The sequence below is a fragment of the Accipiter gentilis genome, chromosome 11 (assembly GCF_929443795.1).
Source record: "Accipiter gentilis chromosome 11, bAccGen1.1, whole genome shotgun sequence".
NCBI lineage: Eukaryota > Metazoa > Chordata > Aves > Accipitriformes > Accipitridae > Astur > Astur gentilis.
The window spans coordinates 24,853,816-24,874,521 of NC_064890.1; the positions used below are offsets into that span (position 1 = coordinate 24,853,816).

The 20,706-nt window shown below is 39.7% G+C and overlaps 1 protein-coding gene across 1 annotated transcript; it reads right to left on the reverse strand.

Annotated features, from left to right (window-relative positions):
* Positions 1-8,456: 8,456 nt before the first annotated feature.
* SPAM1 (sperm adhesion molecule 1) lies at positions 8,457-13,524 on the reverse strand. The gene is made up of 3 exons (XM_049813613.1): positions 12,556-13,524; positions 10,966-11,055; positions 8,457-9,116 (listed from the first exon to the last, which is right to left on the reverse strand). The coding sequence occupies exons 1-3, from the start codon at positions 13,522-13,524 to the stop codon at positions 8,457-8,459; spliced, it is 1,719 nt and encodes a 572-aa protein (XP_049669570.1).
* Between the last annotated feature and the right edge of the window lie 7,182 nt (positions 13,525-20,706).

The window sequence follows — 20,706 nt, forward strand, 5'->3', positions numbered from 1 at the left end:
GGCATGGTTGATGGTCAGACTCGACGATCTTGCTTGAAGGTCTTTTCCAACCTAAATGATTCTGTGATTTTATGATAGACACATGGGGCACTGCTGGGATGGTGTGAGGTGAAGAGCCGGTCCCTGGCGGCAGTGTGGCAGGACGGGGCGGCCCGGTGTAGGTCTGCCGCTGTGGGCTGCCTATGCAGCACCCCGCACCCAACACGGGATGGCTGAGGGCCACATTTGCAGTGCTGGCTTATGAGAGTTGGTGGACTTAAGTCTCCTGGACAGGATCGATTTTGTAGGTCCTTCACCACTGGTGATGGCAGTTCTCACGCCCCTAGGACCTCCACTCTTCCCATGAAATGCTACTTGAATTATTCATCATGTAGGGACAGGCTTTCAGATCCAGGGCTTACCGTGGTTTTATTTGGGTTCTTCTCTGACAGTTTTTGGTGAGTCTCCCTTAGCGTGCTTCTTACCTCAACAAGAGATGCTTGTGACGATGGTTTTGTATAGTGGGCAACAATGGGACATGCCACTTCACCAGGAATCTTCTGCCTGCACTGGATAAGCAACATTTAGGGTAGTGTCTTGCCATGCAGCATCTTGTTTTCCCCCTAAATACAGAGCTAACACTTAACCTGGATCCATCTGCCAGTCTCTGAAGTTGTCTGAAGCTGAAATTATACATGATGCTCTAGAAGGTTATAATGCTGGTGGTATTGGTTGATGAAGGACTTTCATACAGGCACTTCAAAAATGTAATATTGATACTTCTACTATTGAAGCATAGCAAATTCATCAAGATATTTTAAAATTTGTTTTTCAGGTACTTTTTAGAGAGGTAATTCAGCATTTGTGACAAACCTCACTGGTTACATCAGCTAGACCACAAAAACTGGAAGCTCTTGCACCTTTGCTGTCACGAGCTATGGGTTCTGGGCTAGCTGTAAAGGTAAAAAACTTTATGCTTTTTCATGCCCTGCTTGTAGATATAGTCAAAATGACTCAGTGTAATTCTAAGATTTTTTTACAGATACACATTTATTTACTCTCATAAATTTAATTGAACATTCCCAGAAGGAAATTGGACACTGGAGCTGGCTGCTACCCAATGGTAGTGTTAGAGAATTATTTTTCATTGCTTCTCTTAATATAAAATCTGGAGGAAAGCAGGCAGATTTAACTTGCGAGTCCCAGACAAACAAAAGGAGGCTTTTTTTCTTTTTTTTCCCCAGTAGCATAAGGTGCTGCCCTTCATAAAGGTAGTCCCTTTGTCCTAATGCTATTCCCTAGCATTGGTGTTTTGGGTTAGAGTGAGAATTTTGGATGCCACTCTTAAAACTGAGGCAGTGGTGGTGTCTTCAGCAGTTTCAGAGCATGGTACACCTCTCAAAGTTTCTTCAAAACTGGTGACATGGTGAAAGAGAGGAACCTGATCAGATCCTGCATTGAGGGAGAGTGTAGCAGAACTCTGCTGGTTTACTTGCCTCTTAGCAGCCGGCTGGCTATTCAATACATACCTACATCCTTGCCTCAGCCAGCAATCACAAAGTTACCAGGCAGTTACCATTTACGTTAAAGGTAAGAGACATGGGTGGAAAAGTTGACTTTGAGGAAATGGCTTATTCTGGTTGGATGGGTAAAAGGACCAGGAAATAATTCACAGGCAAAACACTATTCTTTTATTTTTCTGCTATGTATCTTTTTATTTTTAAAAACTCATTTCAGCCAAAGCATTTATTGACTTTCGAGTGAATAGGTGAAATGTTTCTGACTGCCTTAAAACTGAAATTTCTCCCATCTCCACATACCACCCAGCTGGCAATGTGTGGAATAAAGACAGTCCATTCGTGAGAGTGGTTTCTGGGAATAAACTGGTTCTGATTGCTGCATGGGGGAAAACTCACATAAAATTGAGCAGTCTCTATTTTTGCAAGAATTTTTAAATTCTGCAGTAGTGCTTGAGGCTCATAGTGATGAAAGCATAAAGAAACAGTATGTTGCAGGTACAGTAACATATTCTGAAAAAATACACTTCAGTCATATCATCATAAAAGGCCAGCAGAGGATGGGCAGATAAATTCTAAAACATTAATTCAGCTGTACACTGACTGAAGTCTTTTACAGTGTCTAGGGGATCAAAATATAAGAAAAAGTTTTGGAGGGTTTGTCCAACTTCAAAGATCTGTTACATTGTTCTAAAATCTGTTACATCTTTTGCAAAACTATGATTATGAAAGGCAATTCATTATTTTGCAGACAGTTTGGTAATAGAATATTGTTATGTAAAAATATTGCTACCTTGCTACAATTAGCAGCTCAGAGGATATTTGTTCTTGTAGCTAAAAGCCTGAGCTGGGGCACAGAAGGCCACAATTCATTATCCCATGTGACTGTAGACAAGCCACTTAATCTTTCTGGGAAACATTTAACCACTGATAAAGTATTTCACTTTTCTGTCTTGTCTGCTGAGATTTACATGCTTCAGGACCAGTTTAGCAGTATTACATGGCCATGCAGCACCTAGCATATTGAGTCTTCCAAGTGCTCTGTCTCTGAAGCGATAGTAAAGTAGCTTACTCCATTGCAGAGACTTATTTGTGCTATAAAACTTTGTAACAATGGATCTTATGTTTCAGATGATGATGATGGTGATGCTATGAATATGTGGTCAGCAAAACTTGACCTGAATCAACACTGCATATCCAGATACTTCCACATTTGGGGAGAAACAAGATATTTGGAACCCACATTTCTAGTTTGGAGTACTACCAAAGAGATCAGATCATGTTATCTGTAGTTTAAGCATGGATTTTAGTGACAGCTGAAGATCTTAATGAGAAGAAGCCTTCAGCTGAATGAAGTCTCCAGAGGAGAGCATGAGAAGAGGTGATGTCTCACTCCAGTATTTTTAGGTTTGTCCTGATACACCAGATGTTTGGGGGAAAAAAACATGTAGAATAAGCCGTACATCTTTTCTGCTAATGAGGCACTACATTAGTGAGAGACTAGTCGTCTTTTCTGTTTGTAGGCCAGAGTCTAGCAGCTGCTTTGCTGAAGAGAATAGAAAGACTGTATTGAACTTTTCAGTGAAAGCATTGTAACGAACCCGCCAGTGACTGGGTGTGTCATCCGTGCCCTCTGCTGGCTGGCGCCTTGGAGACTTTTTAGTATGTATCTTAAATTTTTGTCACACTTCAGTGAGGGAAGAGGTGAAAAAGGATTTCTGTAAGGATTGTTACACTGGCAGAGTGGGACAGATTAAGGTTTTTAACTCAAGAACTCTGCATTTTGGATACCTAAATTTGGTATATGCAGCACATATTGATACAATGCATAGGATTTACAGATGGCCTAAGTCTATTATTAGTCCAGTGCCCTTAATTACTAGCTGTCCCAGCAGTAAGGTACTTCATGCTTTGTTGTGACATTAACAATATTATTGTTATGGGACTGCAGGCTGCCTTTAGCCTCCTTTTAAATGGGTGGTTGTTAGGTCCCTGCCTCAGGAAATCATCACTTGACACTGGCAAGCTATCATCTTGCCTCAGCCTGTTAGCAGCCTGAGGGAGCAGTGTGCTTCAGAAGGAGACTGCCAACTTATGGTATATTTCTTCTGTAGGCTCTTGAAGTTCTGTTGAATAAATACATTTTCTGAGATGAAAACAAAGGCAGAGAAGCGTGACTGCGTATTGTCTGATGTCCACATATATACGCTGCTGAACACGACGCTCTGGAATTGTGAGCACAGAAACAAAATGTTGGCTGAATATATGAAGTAGTGATTCATATTAATTTTCGTACTGTCTGTTTGTGTCTGATTACTAATCAATATATACCTTATCAGTTATAAAAAATAAGGGTTATACAAGCATACACTGAAAAATGTCATGTAATTACTACTGGCCAAGGAGAACTGTAATCAATATACCATGATGGTGGTAACACATTAGTGAACATAATGAAATCCAAAGTTATTCCCTTAAGGATGCTAATCTTGATAGGTGCCCTTTACCTCCTTGCCCTTTACTTTCTCATATGCAACAAGGGGACAACAAATGCAGGAAGGTTTTGCAGTCCTGAGTACTACTGACACTGAAGGGAAAAGTAGCTAACACCTACACAAAAGAACTGTTCTCTAAAGACCCTGATCCTTGACTGGTATACACAAAAACTTAGGATTGATCTTGAATACTGCATGTGTGCATGACTATCATCATAAAGAAAAAATACCATGATGCTGGGTTAAATTTCAGTGGAGTCTTTCCAGAAAAACAGACAGAAAGGTCAGGGATAGCCATGCATCAGGAAACATTTAGAAGTGTTAAGGGATGAAGTTAGACCAATAAGCTTTTTGAATCTTTTTCCCATCACCTATACAACTGTTTTGAGTAGGACAGGAAAAAAACTGTCATGAAAGAACAAAAAAAAGAAATTTCTTTAAGAAAGATGAAGTCATTGTTAAATAAAGCAGTAAATTTTTTTTTAACCCATGCAATAAACATTGGTTTGTATCGATGTTATTCTTTCGAATGAAACCCATTACTGTTGAAATCTCAGACCCTAATTTTGCAGGCTGTTTTCCTTTGGCAGAATGACTGTCTGCCAGTGCAAAGGGGCTTGCACAAGCACACTGTGAAAAACCTTTCCAGTAAGTTTTAAGTGTGTATGCTTGAAGGATGGAATTTAGTTGTCTTCTTAAAAAGGTCATCAGTGCTTCATAACTGAAAATGTTTTGAAATTATGTAACTGTCTTTGCTGTCTTGTTTGTTTTGAAAAGTGACAGATAGGTACATGTACAAATCTAATCTGTGTCTGGGAGTTGTCTAGTGCATACTGCACAGGTCTGAAATCTTCCACACAATTCTTTGCTGATAATATACATACAACAGGGTGTCCCAGTGTGATGCAGGGATTCAAGCAAATTTTGCTGGACTCCCTGGGATGCTAGTCAGATCCTAGTCTGTCTATGAAGTGGTCTTATTGGCCTGTCTCTCAAAATCTCTCTCTGTGTTGTTGTTATTAATACAAAGAAGCAAGAAACTGTAAGGCAGGGACTAGACTATGATTTCACTTCTGTTTAGATTCTGTAAGTGCCAATAGGCATCTCTTAAAAGTGCCAATATCTTTGGGTGTCCCAGAATAAGCAACACAATAAACCAGATCCAGATTCTTCAGCTAGAGAAGCAGAATTTAAATTAAAATTTCAGCAAAATTTCTAGACATTGAATGGGGGCACTTGAGGTAGCTAAACAACTTTCATTTAGACCATTTCATCAAACCCATTTTAGCATTTCCCGGTTCCTAAGTATTGCCAGCCTGAATTCTGTGTAGAATGGAGAAGTACAAAATAATGAATGGCCATGAAAGTGAAATGAACGTTCCTCTAGTATTTAACCTTCTGAAAAATACAAGAGCATAAGAAACTGAAACTATAATGCTACAAAGACAACTAATGATTACAGGAAATGCAGTGAATGGAAGGTGATTTTTTTGGGGGCGGGGGGGGGGGGGGGGAAGGCGGTCCGCTTTAGGAGAATGTAAGTTTGGCTTTGAACATAAGATAGTCACCAGCAATGCAAGGCATAGCACCCCTTTTTCCCTTCTGTACTCCATAAAGACTAGCTGACTCCATGGTGACTCTTTAGCATAGAATATAGGCAAGACAAATATAATACAGAGCAAAATAATATATTTGGAAAATACTGTAATTTTACACAGCACGTAGCTGGCCTGAATCTCACTATGGCAAGAAGTCTGTAGGATTTAAAACATGAATTGCAGATACATGTAGGTAACATAAATGCCCCAAATGAACTTTCAAAAGGTGGTTGGTAAAGCATTGTGCATAAGAGCACAACATAGCTAGCTATTTATGCATGCAGGTTAGGAAGACACACTTCTGTGCACAGTTTATTGCAATAGTCTGCTTTCCTCTCACCTTCCTTTTACTTTTCTGCTCCTCAAGAAAAAAAGAGATGGGATCAGATGGATAGGTCTAATCTAACATATCAGTTACTGTGTTCCTTTATCTTTACAGTGAGCCTTGGGGAAAGGTTGTTGGTATTAAATGCCAGGTAGATAAAAACTGTTGAATGGGAAGAGACTGGTCTGTCCACATTCCCCACTGCTTCACTCTCTCTTCTGCATTTCCCTTGTGTCTGCATCCACCGGGAGGTCCTGGGTGCTCTGTCTCAAGTCTTCTGTGATTTTAACTTCTCATTCCTCCTTTACTGGTGATTTCATGCTTTCCCCATCATAAATGCTCTGCCTGCTATATACTTGGCTGATAGTCAAAAATATTTATGGCAAGACTTGTACATTTTGTGAACCTGCGAACTCTTTTATCACAAAGTGTTACAGATCCAGCGTCTTTCAGTGCATTAGACACAAACAAGCCTAACCTCAGGAAACTGTGCCAAACATTTAACAAAGCAGTGCAGCCTTTGAACTAGAACTCTGTGTGCCAACGTAAAATTTTAGCCATGTTAAAGCGCTCTGTTGAAAAAATAAAACTTATGTAAGTCATACAACATATGCTAAGGCATTACCAGTGATGTTTCCAATTTTTAGAAACACCTTTTGATAGTTACCACAACTGCACTGTGAAAGGGAAGGACCTTAGATACAGGAATTTTGATAGCATGGCTTTTGTTTACCCAAGATCAAATAACTAATATCAAAGCCGCAGTGAAAAAACCCATGTTTTTACAGAGGTGATCAAAACCAGCTGGCTTCTTTTGTGCCAGATAGTCTGCTACATAGATATTTTTTATTCATGATTCTACTTGGAACATTGATTGCAGAAATAGCTTTGACTTGTGGACTCAACACCGTAGCTGTGGTGAGAAAATTGTCACTTCCTCCTGACAACTTGTTGGCCAAAAGCCACAAAACATTATTTCTCCATGTTAAGTCTAAAGGCTTCATCTATTTTTCTGCACATCTGTTATGACTAACAACCTGAAAATTCAAAGGCAATAGATATAATACATGTTTTCTGGTAGATTAAGGCATTGAACTTTCTGTAAATCAAGGGCTACTATATTGAAATCCCAGGTATTTCCATTAGTGAGGCAGGTTGTATCTGTGGGAGGTGGTGATTTATTTATGCAGATCATGCATAGCTCTAGGGAGACTTTTTGATGTACCCATGCCACCAGCCACTCTTCACCCATCAGAAGTCCAGCCATCTATTAAGCATCTGACATAATAATTTGTAAAGGTTATTTTATCAAATAAACTGCAGTTAATTGCTTCCAAATGCTTAAAGTGACTATACGTAAATCATAACTAGACTCCTGATATCATACAGGGAGTAGTTTTCTTCTGAGGTGTCTCTGCTACTTTCACACTGCTTTTGGCAATGGAATAATATTAAGCAAATAGTAGTACAGTTCTGTCAGCACACTAGATCAAAAAGGTGGTCCTCACATTGGGGATCATGGACACTGGAAGTGAAGAGAGTCCCAGGTCCCCAGTGTCACTTACCTTGCAGCGTCCACTGCTGGGTTTTCCTAAGCAACAAACTGGTTTCCACCAAAGAGACTGCTCAGGAAATAGTCAGACATAGAGAAAGTTCCACACTCACAGGCTTTTGTCCAAATGGCATGGACAGCCCTATCCAGCTGCTAGGGCTGGCTGGATGGGGAAACTAGGACTGGTGACCAGTGCCAGTAGGGAGTGCAGAGGCAGATCGGATGAGTTGTGAGTATTGGCCAGACAAAACATCTGAAAGCCAAGGGAGGGGACATATGAAATCAGGAGGAGGGCTTGGGAGAAGAAGAGAAGAAAAAAAGAAGGATAAACCACTACAGCTCAAATTTTAAATAATGAAGCTGTAATATTTGAAGTCAACATTTACATCAAAGTTAGAACCTTTTGAATAGTTATCAATATATTTATTTAAAAGAAAAACCACAGTGTCCCTGTAGATATTGTGAAACGTGGAGAAACATTACATTAATCAGATGTATTTTATGCTGCAAAGTCCCATAGATCTAAAGTTAAGCCAAATATTTTTAAGATATAATTTTCATATGGAATGAAATTCATTCCTGCATAGAGCATCAAACCTGTTGACTGCTGAGACTCGATAAAATCCAAGTTGAGATGTATTTAACTGGCTTAACTTGAAGTATACAAAACAGCATTATCAACAATTTTTTTTTTTTTTTCAAATATAACTGTTAAAAATATAAACTGTAAAAAAATGATCCTTATTCTGGATTATCCTTTCACATGGTATAATCAGTATATACAGACCAGTGTATCTTTGGCACAAATAGCAGTTTATAGAACTAAACTGAAGAAATACATTCAAGCTGAAGTGTCACCTATGGAAGAGAAAAGGTTACCTGATACAGATAAGATCATATGCCTTTCAGTAACAATTTTTCTTTGTAAATAAAACCTTTAGAATTTCAAACACAGCCAGGGAAGAGAGTATTCTCACTTTCGTGGGTCATTTACATTAAGGTTCTCAAAATTAGAATTAAACAAAACAGATTAAACATCTTTATCTTACAGGATGAAGAACTACTGAAAGTACGAGTATCATTTGCTTCTAAATCATACCTAGTGGCAGCTGTGACAGTATTATATTCTGCAGTTGTTATATTGAGTGTATTATTTCCAAAGGTAGATTGGAAATCTTCTATTTCAGGATGTGTAGATAATGTCACCTTATTCTGAGAGGTAAATGAAAATACAGTTCTGTTAGACAGGATCTTTTCTTCAGAGGCTTCTGTATTAGAAAGTGAATTTGAGGATATCTGAATGCAAATATCTTCTGAAATGCAAGCATGGAGGTAATGGATGTCATTTATATCAGCTCTAGGTTCACAATTGTGCCCTGCATAACAGTGGCAATCAAAATTCTCTATGAAAGTTTGCAGATCCTGAAATGCTGGTTGCCCTTGTAGAGCGTATTTTCCATCCTTTGTCATTTGAATGACAATATTGTCAGGGTTCAAGTGAAGATAGTCACTGGAATTCCATTTTTTCCGTGCGCAAGCACCAGAGTCTTGGCATAACACTTGGCTACAGATTCTGGCTGCCATTGTGACATTGATGAGGTATGGGGTCAAAGTCCTCCTAAGGTAGTTGTCCAGAGTTCTACAGGTGTTCTGCAAAAAGAACATCATATCTGCATAGTTTAGTATGGAAACCATTAAAATGCTGTTGTTCTAATAACAGTACTGTAGTGGATATCTATGAATGTTTCTCCTGAGGTTTAGATAACAGTTATATAACTGGTTGTTGGAAGCAGATTTATCTGAGAAGTTGCTATATAGTTCAAGGATCACAGCAAATTTATGTTGGGTAGTTGCTGGAGATGTTACAAAAAGCATTTATATCTGAAAGCAGACAACTTTAAGCTTTCATGTTATCTGTATATTTCATGTAGCATTTTGAATCAGATGCATTTAAAGAAGTTACATGAAGGATCTAAGTTCCTTGTTATGTCTTGAATGCTTTGAAGGGATCTTTAAAAAAAAAAATCACTTCTTCAGCCTGAACAAATAATTTTTGTATCAAATCATCTCTGTGAGACTTTTCAATTTTCCCCTGACCTGAATAGCTTGGCTGCAGAAGTAGGGAGCTTTCACAGCATTTTTGAATGGAAAGCATTTTGGGAGGATGGTCAAACTGAAAGTATGCTAAGAGAATTGATCATTCTAATTGATCATGAAGTTGGCATATATTCTGTGTATGCTTGGTGCAGTTTAATAACCAGAGGCTTTTGGAACTCTTTCTTTCTGATACTGTGTCTCCTTAGGGCATTTGCCTAATACCACATATAGATGCAGCTAATATTTACCCCCATGGAGATAACTTCACTGAATCTGAGGTGTATGTAGGTTTTGTTTTTCTTTTAGGTATATCTAAAAACCCTGCCTAGAAATTTTGCTTGATGCAATTCTTGCAGAATTGAGGCTCACAGTAATAGTTCATTGCTGAAAGGCTACTGACTGTGATAGCTGTAAAAAAAAAAAAAAAAAAAAGGTGCAATTAGTGCACAAATACATAGTCTGACTGGGCTGTGGAAAGTTCTATTTGCTCACAGAAATCTCAAAATTGAAGCAATAAAAGTTGTTGCTCATCTGTGTTCTGGTATTGGGGTAATGGGCAAAAAAGCATCAGGTGCAATTGATATCCATTCTCAAAGGCAGACACATACAAAAAAGTCCAAGTGGGATGCTTTTGGGAATTTGACCTTTACAGAGCTGTGGAGATTTATTTGGCCATGCTTTCTGTGACAGAAGGCTCAGCAGTGCTGAAGAGTTTCAGTTCTTTGCTCTTAGAAGACTTAAGAAGAGTCTTCCCATACAGTAGTTTGTTGTACCTAGCTTGCCCGTGCATGAATGAGCTAGTTCAAAAGATTTATTTGACCATCCTCGTAACAGTGTTTCTCAAACTATGTATTTGACCTTCCTAAAACAAACTGGATTTTTTTACCTCTTCTGACTCAGATCTTTCTTACAATGAAATTAATCGAAGTACTACTTAGAACACACAGAACAGGCTAGAGCTGAAATTTCACAGACTGACTCCTCCTAGTGCTTTAAATATTATTGCTAAGTGCACCACTTTAAAAAGCAGAAGGATCTTTTAAAAATTATTCTGGGCATGCACAAGTAATTTTCTGTACCTCATGACTGGAATGTAATAAAGACACAGGAATTCTTTCCCCAAAATAACTAAACAAGTGCTAACCTGCCTACAGTTATCATGGTAGCTTGTCCAGTTACTCAGAGCAAACACTGATACTTTGAAACATTGAATTCATTCTGTGTAGTCAATGAAAATCTCCATAAACCTCAAACATGCTTGTGTTTTGACTAGAGAAGACTGCTGGCAATATGGAGTCATAATTTTAAAAGTAGAAGATATGATGTAAGTAATCATAATGCTTTATATCCTCTTCACTTTATTGCTCTTTAAAAATATCATATAATAATAAATCTGGCATACCTTATTTTGTGTTAAATTCATATCACCCCAGATCACAATTCCAGAAGCACCCAGTGCAGCAGATTCTCCAATGGTATTTACCAGGTCATCCTGAGGGGAAATGTGCAAAGAATCATACTAATGTAAGCAAGCTATAACATTAGGGCAAAAGGTATAGTGCATATAGTTAAATTATATATCCAAAATAACTACTTTGAAGACAGCAAGCAATTATACACAATGCAAACATTCTGCTCTCACACTATTTTCTTCTGGGGTTGGGTTGCGCAGGTGATGCCAGAAAATGTTGCCAACTATATCCAATTGATATATGTCATCTGCTAAGAAAAACAAGGCTGTAAAACTGAGCCAGTGGTTAGGCATATGACATACACCCCTCCAACCATTTTAAGTTTTATTTTGCTGCATTGCCTCCTGGCTGCTCAGAGTTGGTTGTAACTGGTTTCAGTAATGCTGCCTGAAGCAGAGGCTGGAAAGCACAGCTTTTTTTTTCTTTTTTTATTTTTTAACTTAATTACAGTTACCAGAAAGCACTAAAGCAGAAAAGTAGCAAGAGAAAGAGTTTTCACCAACAGGAATCTCTTTTCTTCAGAAAATGGCTCTGGCCTTTTACAGAGACTGATTTGGGAAATTTGTTTTTGTTCAGTTCTCCTTTTAGGGTCAGCTATTAGCCCAGCCCTAACAAAATCTTAAAGCCCATCTGGGATCAGAGAGGAGGACTACAGGTAGAAAAAGAACAAGGGAAAACCAACTTACTGCCGGGCAGAACACATGAAAAGGAAAAATGTCAGCATTACAGGGTATAAATTATTAACTAGGAACCCAGCAGAGACCCTGATAGCACCCCTTGCTCCCTGAAGGTATCCACGGAGCTGGGAGCAATGCCTGGTGATGCTCTATCCAGAATGGGAGAGGACACCAGACACAATGCAGTCACTAGGACCACAACCTCTAACTTCCCCTTCCTCATGGCCAGGATGACCAGGAGGAGATTCCCCAGATTGGTGGTATATCTCATAGGGTGGGTGTATATAAAAATGTGAAGGGAAAAGTGTAGCCCGAACTGGAAGAAGATGATCAGACCTTAATCAGAGCCCAACCTTGACTAACCCATGAGATACTGAAATACCATTTAGAAAGCTACTAGAGTACAACTAAGGATGTAATTTTCTCACTAGCTTTTAAACCCTTTTTTAAGGAGAAGAAAGACTTCCTTTTATTGTTTTTTCTTATAACCTAAAAAGCAGACATTAGGCCAGCCCAGTTTTACTAATTCTCTTTGGAAGATGTTACTTAGATTTCTTTTCTCTGACTTAATGTACTAAATACACTTTCTAGCTTTGTAATATTTTGCTACATGTGAAGAAGACTCAGAGAATAAAACACGATTTGATAAATATCATGAGGAAGGTTTGAAAAATAGACCTCAGTGTTCCATTTGATCAAATTTCTTTGATGGATTAATTTAATTCTTTATACAAAATCTACACACTTTTTTCCTGATACAAGTTAGCGTATTTGCTAGATAGGTGTCACCTGGTAATTTCTTTCCACCTAAATTTGAAATATTTAAGGTCTAGCTCCACTCACCTGGGAGAGATATTCCTCATACACATCTGTGAATACTGGACGTGTATATACAAAAACTGGAAGGGGATGGGTAGAATTAGAGACATATGAAATTCTAATGGCTTCTTGAACTCTGTTGCGAACAAAGAGCTGGGCATTTCTGGAAGATCTTAAGGCTGTCTCTAGATAGACAGATGGATAAAGTGCTGTGCTTTTCTCCCACAACCAATTAAGCTCATTATTTCTTTCTATTTCAATATCTAAACAGGTTCCTGTATAATTATGTGGGTTTTGTTTGTAATCATAGTTATAACAGTCTGGATAAAGGTAATATCCCCACAGACGATTTGGCTTCATTTCTATGCCCAGCTTTAAAGATTCCAACATAATTGATTTTGCTGCAGCTTCAAATTCCATTTTAGCTATAGTTCTGGCTTCGGCTTCTGACAGACTGAGGTCTCTCTGCTGAACAAGTTCAATGGATTCCTGCCTGTAAATGTCTTTTGATCCCCAGTTCCTTATCCACACAGGTCTCCAGTTTTCCCAGTCAATGACAGCCAATCCAAACTGTTCATCTGAAGGAATATAGAACTGGATGTCCTCTTTGGCTTTTTTTAAATGATTCTCCAGCAGTGAGAGTTGAGGGAGTCCTCCATTGAACGCCTCTCCTGTGACTTCGTTTTTGTAAGGATAGTAGCCAAGCCTGTCTGGATAGAAAAGAGTGATGTTTTGCCCAATGGATGTCTTCAGTGTGCTTCCAATGAGAGAAAAAAATCTCATGTCCAGCTGCACTCCAGTCCTTTCAGTACAAAGTTCTGTAGGAGCATTCCAGATAGAAAGGAAAGGTGAATTAGAAACAAGTGGACGAGCTCTTATGTTCAGAGATGAGCAGCAAGAAACTAGAAGAGTGGCAAACACCATACCAGATGCTATAGGATACGTACAGGTAACACAGATGCCAAAACTTTGTATTTGTCTTAGTGTTTCCATTGTAGCATGTGCAGTGACATTAGGTGCTGCTGATCAGACAAAAATTAAATACTTTCTGGGTGTTCAGAAGGTCAGCAGTCTGTCAAAAGCTTTACCGTACAATATATTTCTTCAGATTAATATCTATTAAGCAATATTCCTTAGATGTAAAATAGTGGTGTTCTTTATATGAGGCGCTCTGTCATTTCAGGCTGCAGGAAACCTTTCAACAACTTCTGAGACCTAATGCAGAAAAAGAGACAAATGTAGATAAAGTAAGGGATGATAAATACTTCATTTCTAACCATGAAACAAACACCATTTGTGATTTTGAATATATTGTAATCTTTCAATAAAATTCCCTTTTGAAGGAAAAGCACAATGTACAATCACAGAGAAAATAAACTGTGTATATATATAAAATTGTATATATATATAAAAAGTAGATATAAAACTGACAGTGGAATGGTATCCAGTGAGTCATCAATCAGAATGAGTATGCTCAGTAGTAGTCCTGATTGTGCCAGTGACTGATGTCTGTAAACATGAGCAGTCTCACAATGTCTTCTCTTAATCAACAGTAATCTATATGTAATATTTCTCACCTATCTCATAAATAAGTTCTAGGTCTTAATTCATTAATTTTACAGAGCACTTAAGGGAAGATACAAGATTACACAAAATTGGAACCTGGACTGTTGTACACACGCAAGAAAACAATCCATGTACATCATTTAACTCACTGAGGTATCTGAAATATTATAGGCGCTCTATCTTCTGTCCAGAGCTCTTTTAAACAGGGTCAAAAGCCATGTGTCATCTTGGTATATGGCCACCGGTATGTTGCTTGAGGCCATTTGAGTTCTACAGATTAAATGGCCCCAAATCCAAATCTGCCCAAGGGTGTAATTCATTAGGAAAGCTGAGGTTGTCCATACACCCACAGTGAGAAGTCACACTTAAGTTTTATTCAAGAACATAATGGTAGTGTGGTAGTCATGGTGCAGTCATCAACTTTTACATAGCAGCCCAGTAGCTAAAGCATTCCTCGGTGCAGTAACTCATCTGAATCCACTTTCTTTCTAATTTTGAAATGGTTCAAACCTGGATCGGTCACTTTCCGTAGAGGCCTTATGATGGTGGCACAGAGTATCTAAGGGGTATATAAGAGTGTGCACAAAAATAGAGTCACCATGAAGTGGGCCACAGGGTGGCTGGCAATGTAAAATCTCTGAGGACAGATTAATAAAAACAAAATTTTGGTTTGCATTTACTGAAGTCAGCTAGGAGTGGAAACTGCAAATCTTCAGTCCCTACATCTTGAATTATCTCTCTCCCTCTGTTCATCTTTTCTGTAACTACTCACTGTAAAATTTATAAACTGAATGGGCACTGTCATGGTTTAACCCCAGCCAACAACTAAGCACCATGCAGCTGCTCACTCACTCCCTCCTACCCAGTGGGATGGGAGAGAGAATCAGAAGGAAAAGGGTAAAACTCGTGGGTTGAGATAAGAACAGTTTAATAGAACAGAAAGGAAGAAACTAATAATGATATTAATAACAATAATAAAATGACAATACTAATAAAAAAATTGGAATATACGAAACAAGTGATGCACAATGCAATTGCTCACCACTCACCGACCGATGCCCAGTTAGTTCCTGAGCAGCAATCCCCTCTGGCCAACTTCCCCCAGTTTATATACTGGGCATGACGTCCCATGGTATGGAATACCCCGTTGGACAGTTGGGGTCAGGTGTCCTGGCTGTGTGCCCACCCAACTTCTTGTGCCCCTCCAGCCTTCCTTCTGGCTGGGCATGAGAAGCTGAAAAATCCTTGACTTCGTATAAACACTGCTTAGCAACAACTGAAAACATCACTGTTTTATCAACATTCTTATGCTGAATCCAAGACATAACACTATACCAGCTACTAAAAAGAAAATTAACTCTATCCCAGCCAAAACCAGGACAGCACAGAATCATAGATCTCTCTTCCCCCAACAGTGCATACAGACAACAGGTTGCAGTTATTACCCATTTGCATTTTTTTCATCATCCCTCTGGCTGCATGATTATATTTTTAATTTGTTTCAATAAAATGGCAAGACACCTCCATCCATCAAATTGTTGCATACCCAGAAAAGTTTGACAGTATAATGAAAGGTCAATGGAGACTTGAACCTTCCTCAAGCCAGATTCACAGCAGAGATGGTTGTAGTAGTAGCACAATGCGATTTGCTGGGTGTGTTCACGGAGTTTGGTCACATCTGTATCTACTGAAAACTCCAGGTTTGCTTTGATTGTGGGTGAAAACCATGTGTGAAAGGAAGTATCATGGAGGGGAGGGGAGTCAGAGTAGTGAGACTGAAATCTAGACCTTTGGGGGATCAAAACAATGAAGGGACCTATGTGAACAAGTGGACTAGATCCTGCCCCTAGTCACACACATCACACTCTCTAGAGATGATTCTGGGACTCTTCTTCATTTGAGGGTAATTTGCCTCTTCTGAGGACTAGGAGGAAATGAAGACAAATGGACAAGTTGTACTGAAGGAGGAGGTCTCTAGGAGTTGAGTTTCCCAGAGGGGGGGTTTTGCATTACAGGGATCTTCAAGAAATGCCAGAACTCAGACACTTAAGTTCCCAGATTAGCAAGTCTATTTTGCAGACCCCACTTTGCTTCTTCCTCATCCATCATTTCTGATGTCAACAGGCAGAAGAGATATTTTCCCTTTTATTCTTTTTCTTCCTGGGCATGCTGGGGAGGGAACAACAGCCCATTCAATTTTCTTGGTTTAGAGGTGCCAGTACAGGTGAATGAAACCAGCTACTCAAAGACACAAGCATGCACAGCTGAAAGACTGGCAAACAAGCACCAGGGATAGCAGCAGGGATTCTTTTGAAAGAGGGTTTGGCAGCAAAGGAGGAAAATTTTTTTCTTTTTTTCTTTTTTTTTTTTTTTTCCCAAAACAGAAGCTTATAGTCTTGGACTAGGAAGTGCAAGTAGAAGGAGCAGAAAGTACACTTGTGCAGTATCAGACATCCCTTCAGAACTCATCTGCAGGTATAGGAAAGACAGGTGAGGAAGGGAAGTAAAATGTAGCATAGGTGGTGAGGTCCAATGTACAGCAGAGCTAGAACTGCAACAACTTTGTCCCACCAGCCATGACAGCACCACTGTCTTCTCAGTCACACTGCCCCTATGTCGCTAGAGCCCAATTTCTGACCATAAGTCAAGGAACTTAAAGCATGTTCTACATTCTCTACCACGAATGTCATCAGCACCTCTCTTCCACAGACCGGCACAAACTTTCAGCTAGGATTTTGGTCCTGTCATTCTCTTTCCCTCAACATAATACAAAAGGCTTTTGCACCACACTGTGTCCACAGCACCATGTACATATCTGCAAAGAGTTCTCCATGTCCTTTCACAAATAGCTGAGCTCTGCTCAAATGTAGTTCTGCACTTTTTTGTTTAATTTAGCTTTTTTTTATTTTCCTTTACAGGAAAGCTTTTCATTGTTTCTTCAATGGACAAGTTTTCATCAACATTTTGGAAGAAATGGAAACCAATGTTGTGAAAGCTAAACTACCAGTCAGAAAGGCCAAGAGCTGTAAAGGAAAAGTGAAACCACAGATACCCAAGACCCTAGGATCAAGAGGTATGTGTGATGACCGCTTATTGCTTTCATACTAATTATTAAAAAAAAAGTTGGATCCTCTTTCATGATCAAGCTCATTGGTTCGCTTGGGATGATGAAGAAGCAGCAGTGGACAGGAGTTCTCACAGTTCTGTTTTGCATTCCCTCACCTAGTCTTCAATGGTCCATTTCATTATTATCTTACAAAAAGCCTTATCAATCACAGGAGGCAAACAACTTCTTGGTATAGAAGCAGTGGATGGACTGAAGTCTAAACATCTATACAGATATTTCATCATTCCACAGCTGCTGATGTGGTAACTAAAGAAGCCCTGCCAAGAAGCATTTTCATAAGCTAGACTTAGATCATAGATCTGATCACCAGGAAAGAAGGTATGGCTCTGTTCATTCAAATTGCTTCACGAGCAATACCTCATCTGTATGGCATCTGCTTGATGAGTCTTGTAGAAGACAGGGCTTCATGCACTTCCCCCAACTGCCCAGAGATGACAGCGGGAAAAAGCCATCTCTCTTCTGAGCTAAACAATCTCAGCTCGCTCAGCCTCTCCTCACATGACAAATGCTATAATCCCTTATTAATCTTGTAGCAATTTGCTGGACTTGCTCCAGTATGTCCATTTCTTTCTTGTACTGGGGACCCCAGGGGTGGACTCAGCACTCCATGTGTGGCATCACCAGTGCTAAATAGAGGAAAATAAACACGTTCCTTCATGTGTTGGTGATGCCACCTAGGAGGCTGTCAGTCTTTGTTGCTGCAAAGACACATTGCTCACTGTAGTCAACTTGGTGTCCACCACAACCTCCTGGAGCCTCTTCCACAACTGCTTTCCAGCCAGTCAGCTCACAAACCTGTACTGGTACATGGCGTTATTCCTCTCCAGGTGCAGGACTTTGCATTTGCTTTTGTTGAACTTCATGAGTTTCCTGTCAGTCTGTTTCTCCAGCCTGTGGAGGTCCCTCTAAATGGCAGCATGATCCTTTGGCACATCAGCCACTCCTCCCAAATTTGCATTGCTTGCACACTTGCCAAGGGAGCACTCTGTCCTATTGTTCAGATAATTAATCAAGATGTTAAATAGTATTGGACCCAATATGAACCCTTAGCGTACATTACTAGAAACAGGCTTCCAGCAGGACTTTGATGGGCCTCCAGCTGGACTTCCTGGCACTGATCACAACCCTCTGAGCCTGGCAGTTCAGCCAGTTTTCAGTTTCACTGTCCATTTATCTAGGTTGTACTTAATCAGTGAACGTTACAGGAGACAGTGTTGAAAGCCTTGCTAAAAATCAGGATCAACAATACCCACTGCTCTCCCCTTGCCCACCAAGCCAGTCATCACTTTGTAGAAGGCTGTCAGGTTAGGCAGGCATGATTTCCTCTTTGTTAATCCATCCTGACTAATTCAAATCACATTCTTGTCTTTAATGTTTGGAAATGTCTTCCAGAATTATTTGCTCTGTCAACTTCCCAGGGATTGAGGTGAGGCTAGGCTGACCAGCCTATAGTTCTTTGGATCTCTTTTTAAGATAGTAGTGACATTTGCTTTCTTCCAGTCCTCAAAACTCTCCCCCAATCACAACGACATTTCAGAGATTATCAAGGGTGGCCTTACAATGACATCAGCTAGCTTCTTCAGCACATACAGTTGCTTGTGGGCACATACCACTGTGCCCCATAAACTTGTGTATGTCCAGTTTGTTTAAATGTTCCCTAACCTGATCTTCCTCCACTGAAGGTAAATCTTCCTTCCTCCAGTCTTTCCCATGGGTTTAAGGAGCCTGAGATCCCAAAAAGCCACTTTTTCCAGTAAAGACTGAGGTGGAAAAGCCATTCAGTACCTCTGCCTCTTCCATGTCCTTTGCCACTGGATCTCCTGCCGGCCTCATTCAGCACCGGGCCTACATTTTCCCTCATCTGCTGCTGCTGATAGACCTGTAGAAGCCCTTCATGTTGCGCTTCACATCTCTTGCTAGATTCAACTCCAAGTGGGCTTTGGCTTTCTTAACCCCATCATTACACCTCAGACAGTGTCTCTCTATTCCTCCCAGTTTACTTGTCCCTCATTCCACCTCACGTGTGCCTCCTTTTTATGTCTGCGTTTTGTCAAGAGCTCCTCCTGCTTTTGCTTGATTTCCTGCATGTGGAGATGGACCATTTTTGAGCGTGGAAAAGGTGATTCTTGAAAAGCAACCAGGTCCTGGACCTCTCTTCTCTTCAGGGCTGTTTCCCATGGGATTCTTTCAAGCTGATGCCTGAAGACGCCAAAGTGTGCTCTCCTGAAGTCAGTGGTTGTGATCCTGCCTTTTGCCTTGTTCCCTCTTTTCAGGATCCTGAACTCCACCATCTCATCGTCACTGCAACCAAGGCTGTCCCCAACCTTCACCTTCCCTGTTTGTAACTACAAGGTCCAACACAACATCTCCCCTTGCTGGCTCCTACATTATCCAGAGTGACATTTCTTGACATAGTGCAGACTGAGACTTTTGGGACAAACTAAAAGAATTCCATACAGAAATTCTGGGGGAAAATATTTTCCACTTATGCAAATACAGCTTAATAAAATGAAATAAAATTATCACACATACAAAGCTGAGATACACTAGCATTTGCCAGGACAGTGAACCTTTATATAATTGTTTTTGTCATAACAAAGTGGAATCACCTCAGAAAGGAGTTGTAGGAGTAGTTCAGCTTTTACTATGCCTCTGGCTCTGGTTATGAAAGATTTCTTGCCCCCATTGAAGTCAGAAAACTACAGGACACATTTTTTTCTTTGCTCCTGTAAGCTTTTTTAATAAGTGGATTTCAGTAATAGGCTGATTTGATGTAGAGGAAAAGAAAAAAGCATTGTTTCAAAGACTATATTTACTGGTTTAGCTAGAACTCATTTATTATTGGCTAATCTTGCAAAGTTTGATTTAACTGATTGTTGGGAAATGGTTCTCCTCCAAATCTTGCTGTAATGTGCTCTGCTGGGTGTAAGTTAATAGATTATTTTATGTGATAGTTTCCAGTTAAAAGGATTGCCTTTGGCCCAGCCTAATGATGACAGCTCTGATAAATGTTACTCTTTTCAGTCTCCTTGAATGTCAGTCTAAGTGAGCTGAGTCATAAAGCTGCCCTTGTCTTTGTCAAAAAGTCAATATCTTTACAATATATTAACACTAATTGCTCTGGGGCTACCTGACAAGAAGTACATACTGATGGATCTAAATGCCCTTAATCTAGGGAAACAGCTTCTGCTTTAGATTTTCACAAATCTGGCATTTGTAAAGGTTAAGTATTAAAGGAAATCATATAAATTTTCTTGGTTTAATTATTTCTTAATTTTTCACAGCATAAATTGGACTGCAGAAACACACGACTGAAAATGCAAGTGTGCTCCTGTATTTTGGTAGCTACACAGTCATAGATCTGCGCCATGTCATGTGACCCTGAAGAAAAATCCCCCACTTGGCCAAAGACAGTTAGAAAATAAAAGGGAGAGGAATACTATATGTACCCTTGAACTTCACACAAATGGTATGCGTCACAA

What these genes read in the sequence shown, in the direction of transcription:
- SPAM1 (XM_049813613.1), bottom strand. Translation starts at nt 13,524, where the DNA reads ATGGAAACACTAAGACAAATACAAAGTTTTGGCATCTGTGTTACCTGT. An exon ending in ATGAGGAATATCTCTCCCAG is followed by an intron (nt 11,056 to 12,555) that starts GTGAGTGGAGCT and finishes ATTTCCCCTCAG; the next exon opens with GATGACCTGGTAAATACCAT. An exon ending in TGAATTTAACACAAAATAAG is followed by an intron (nt 9,117 to 10,965) that starts GTATGCCAGATT and finishes TTCTTTTTGCAG; the next exon opens with AACACCTGTAGAACTCTGGA.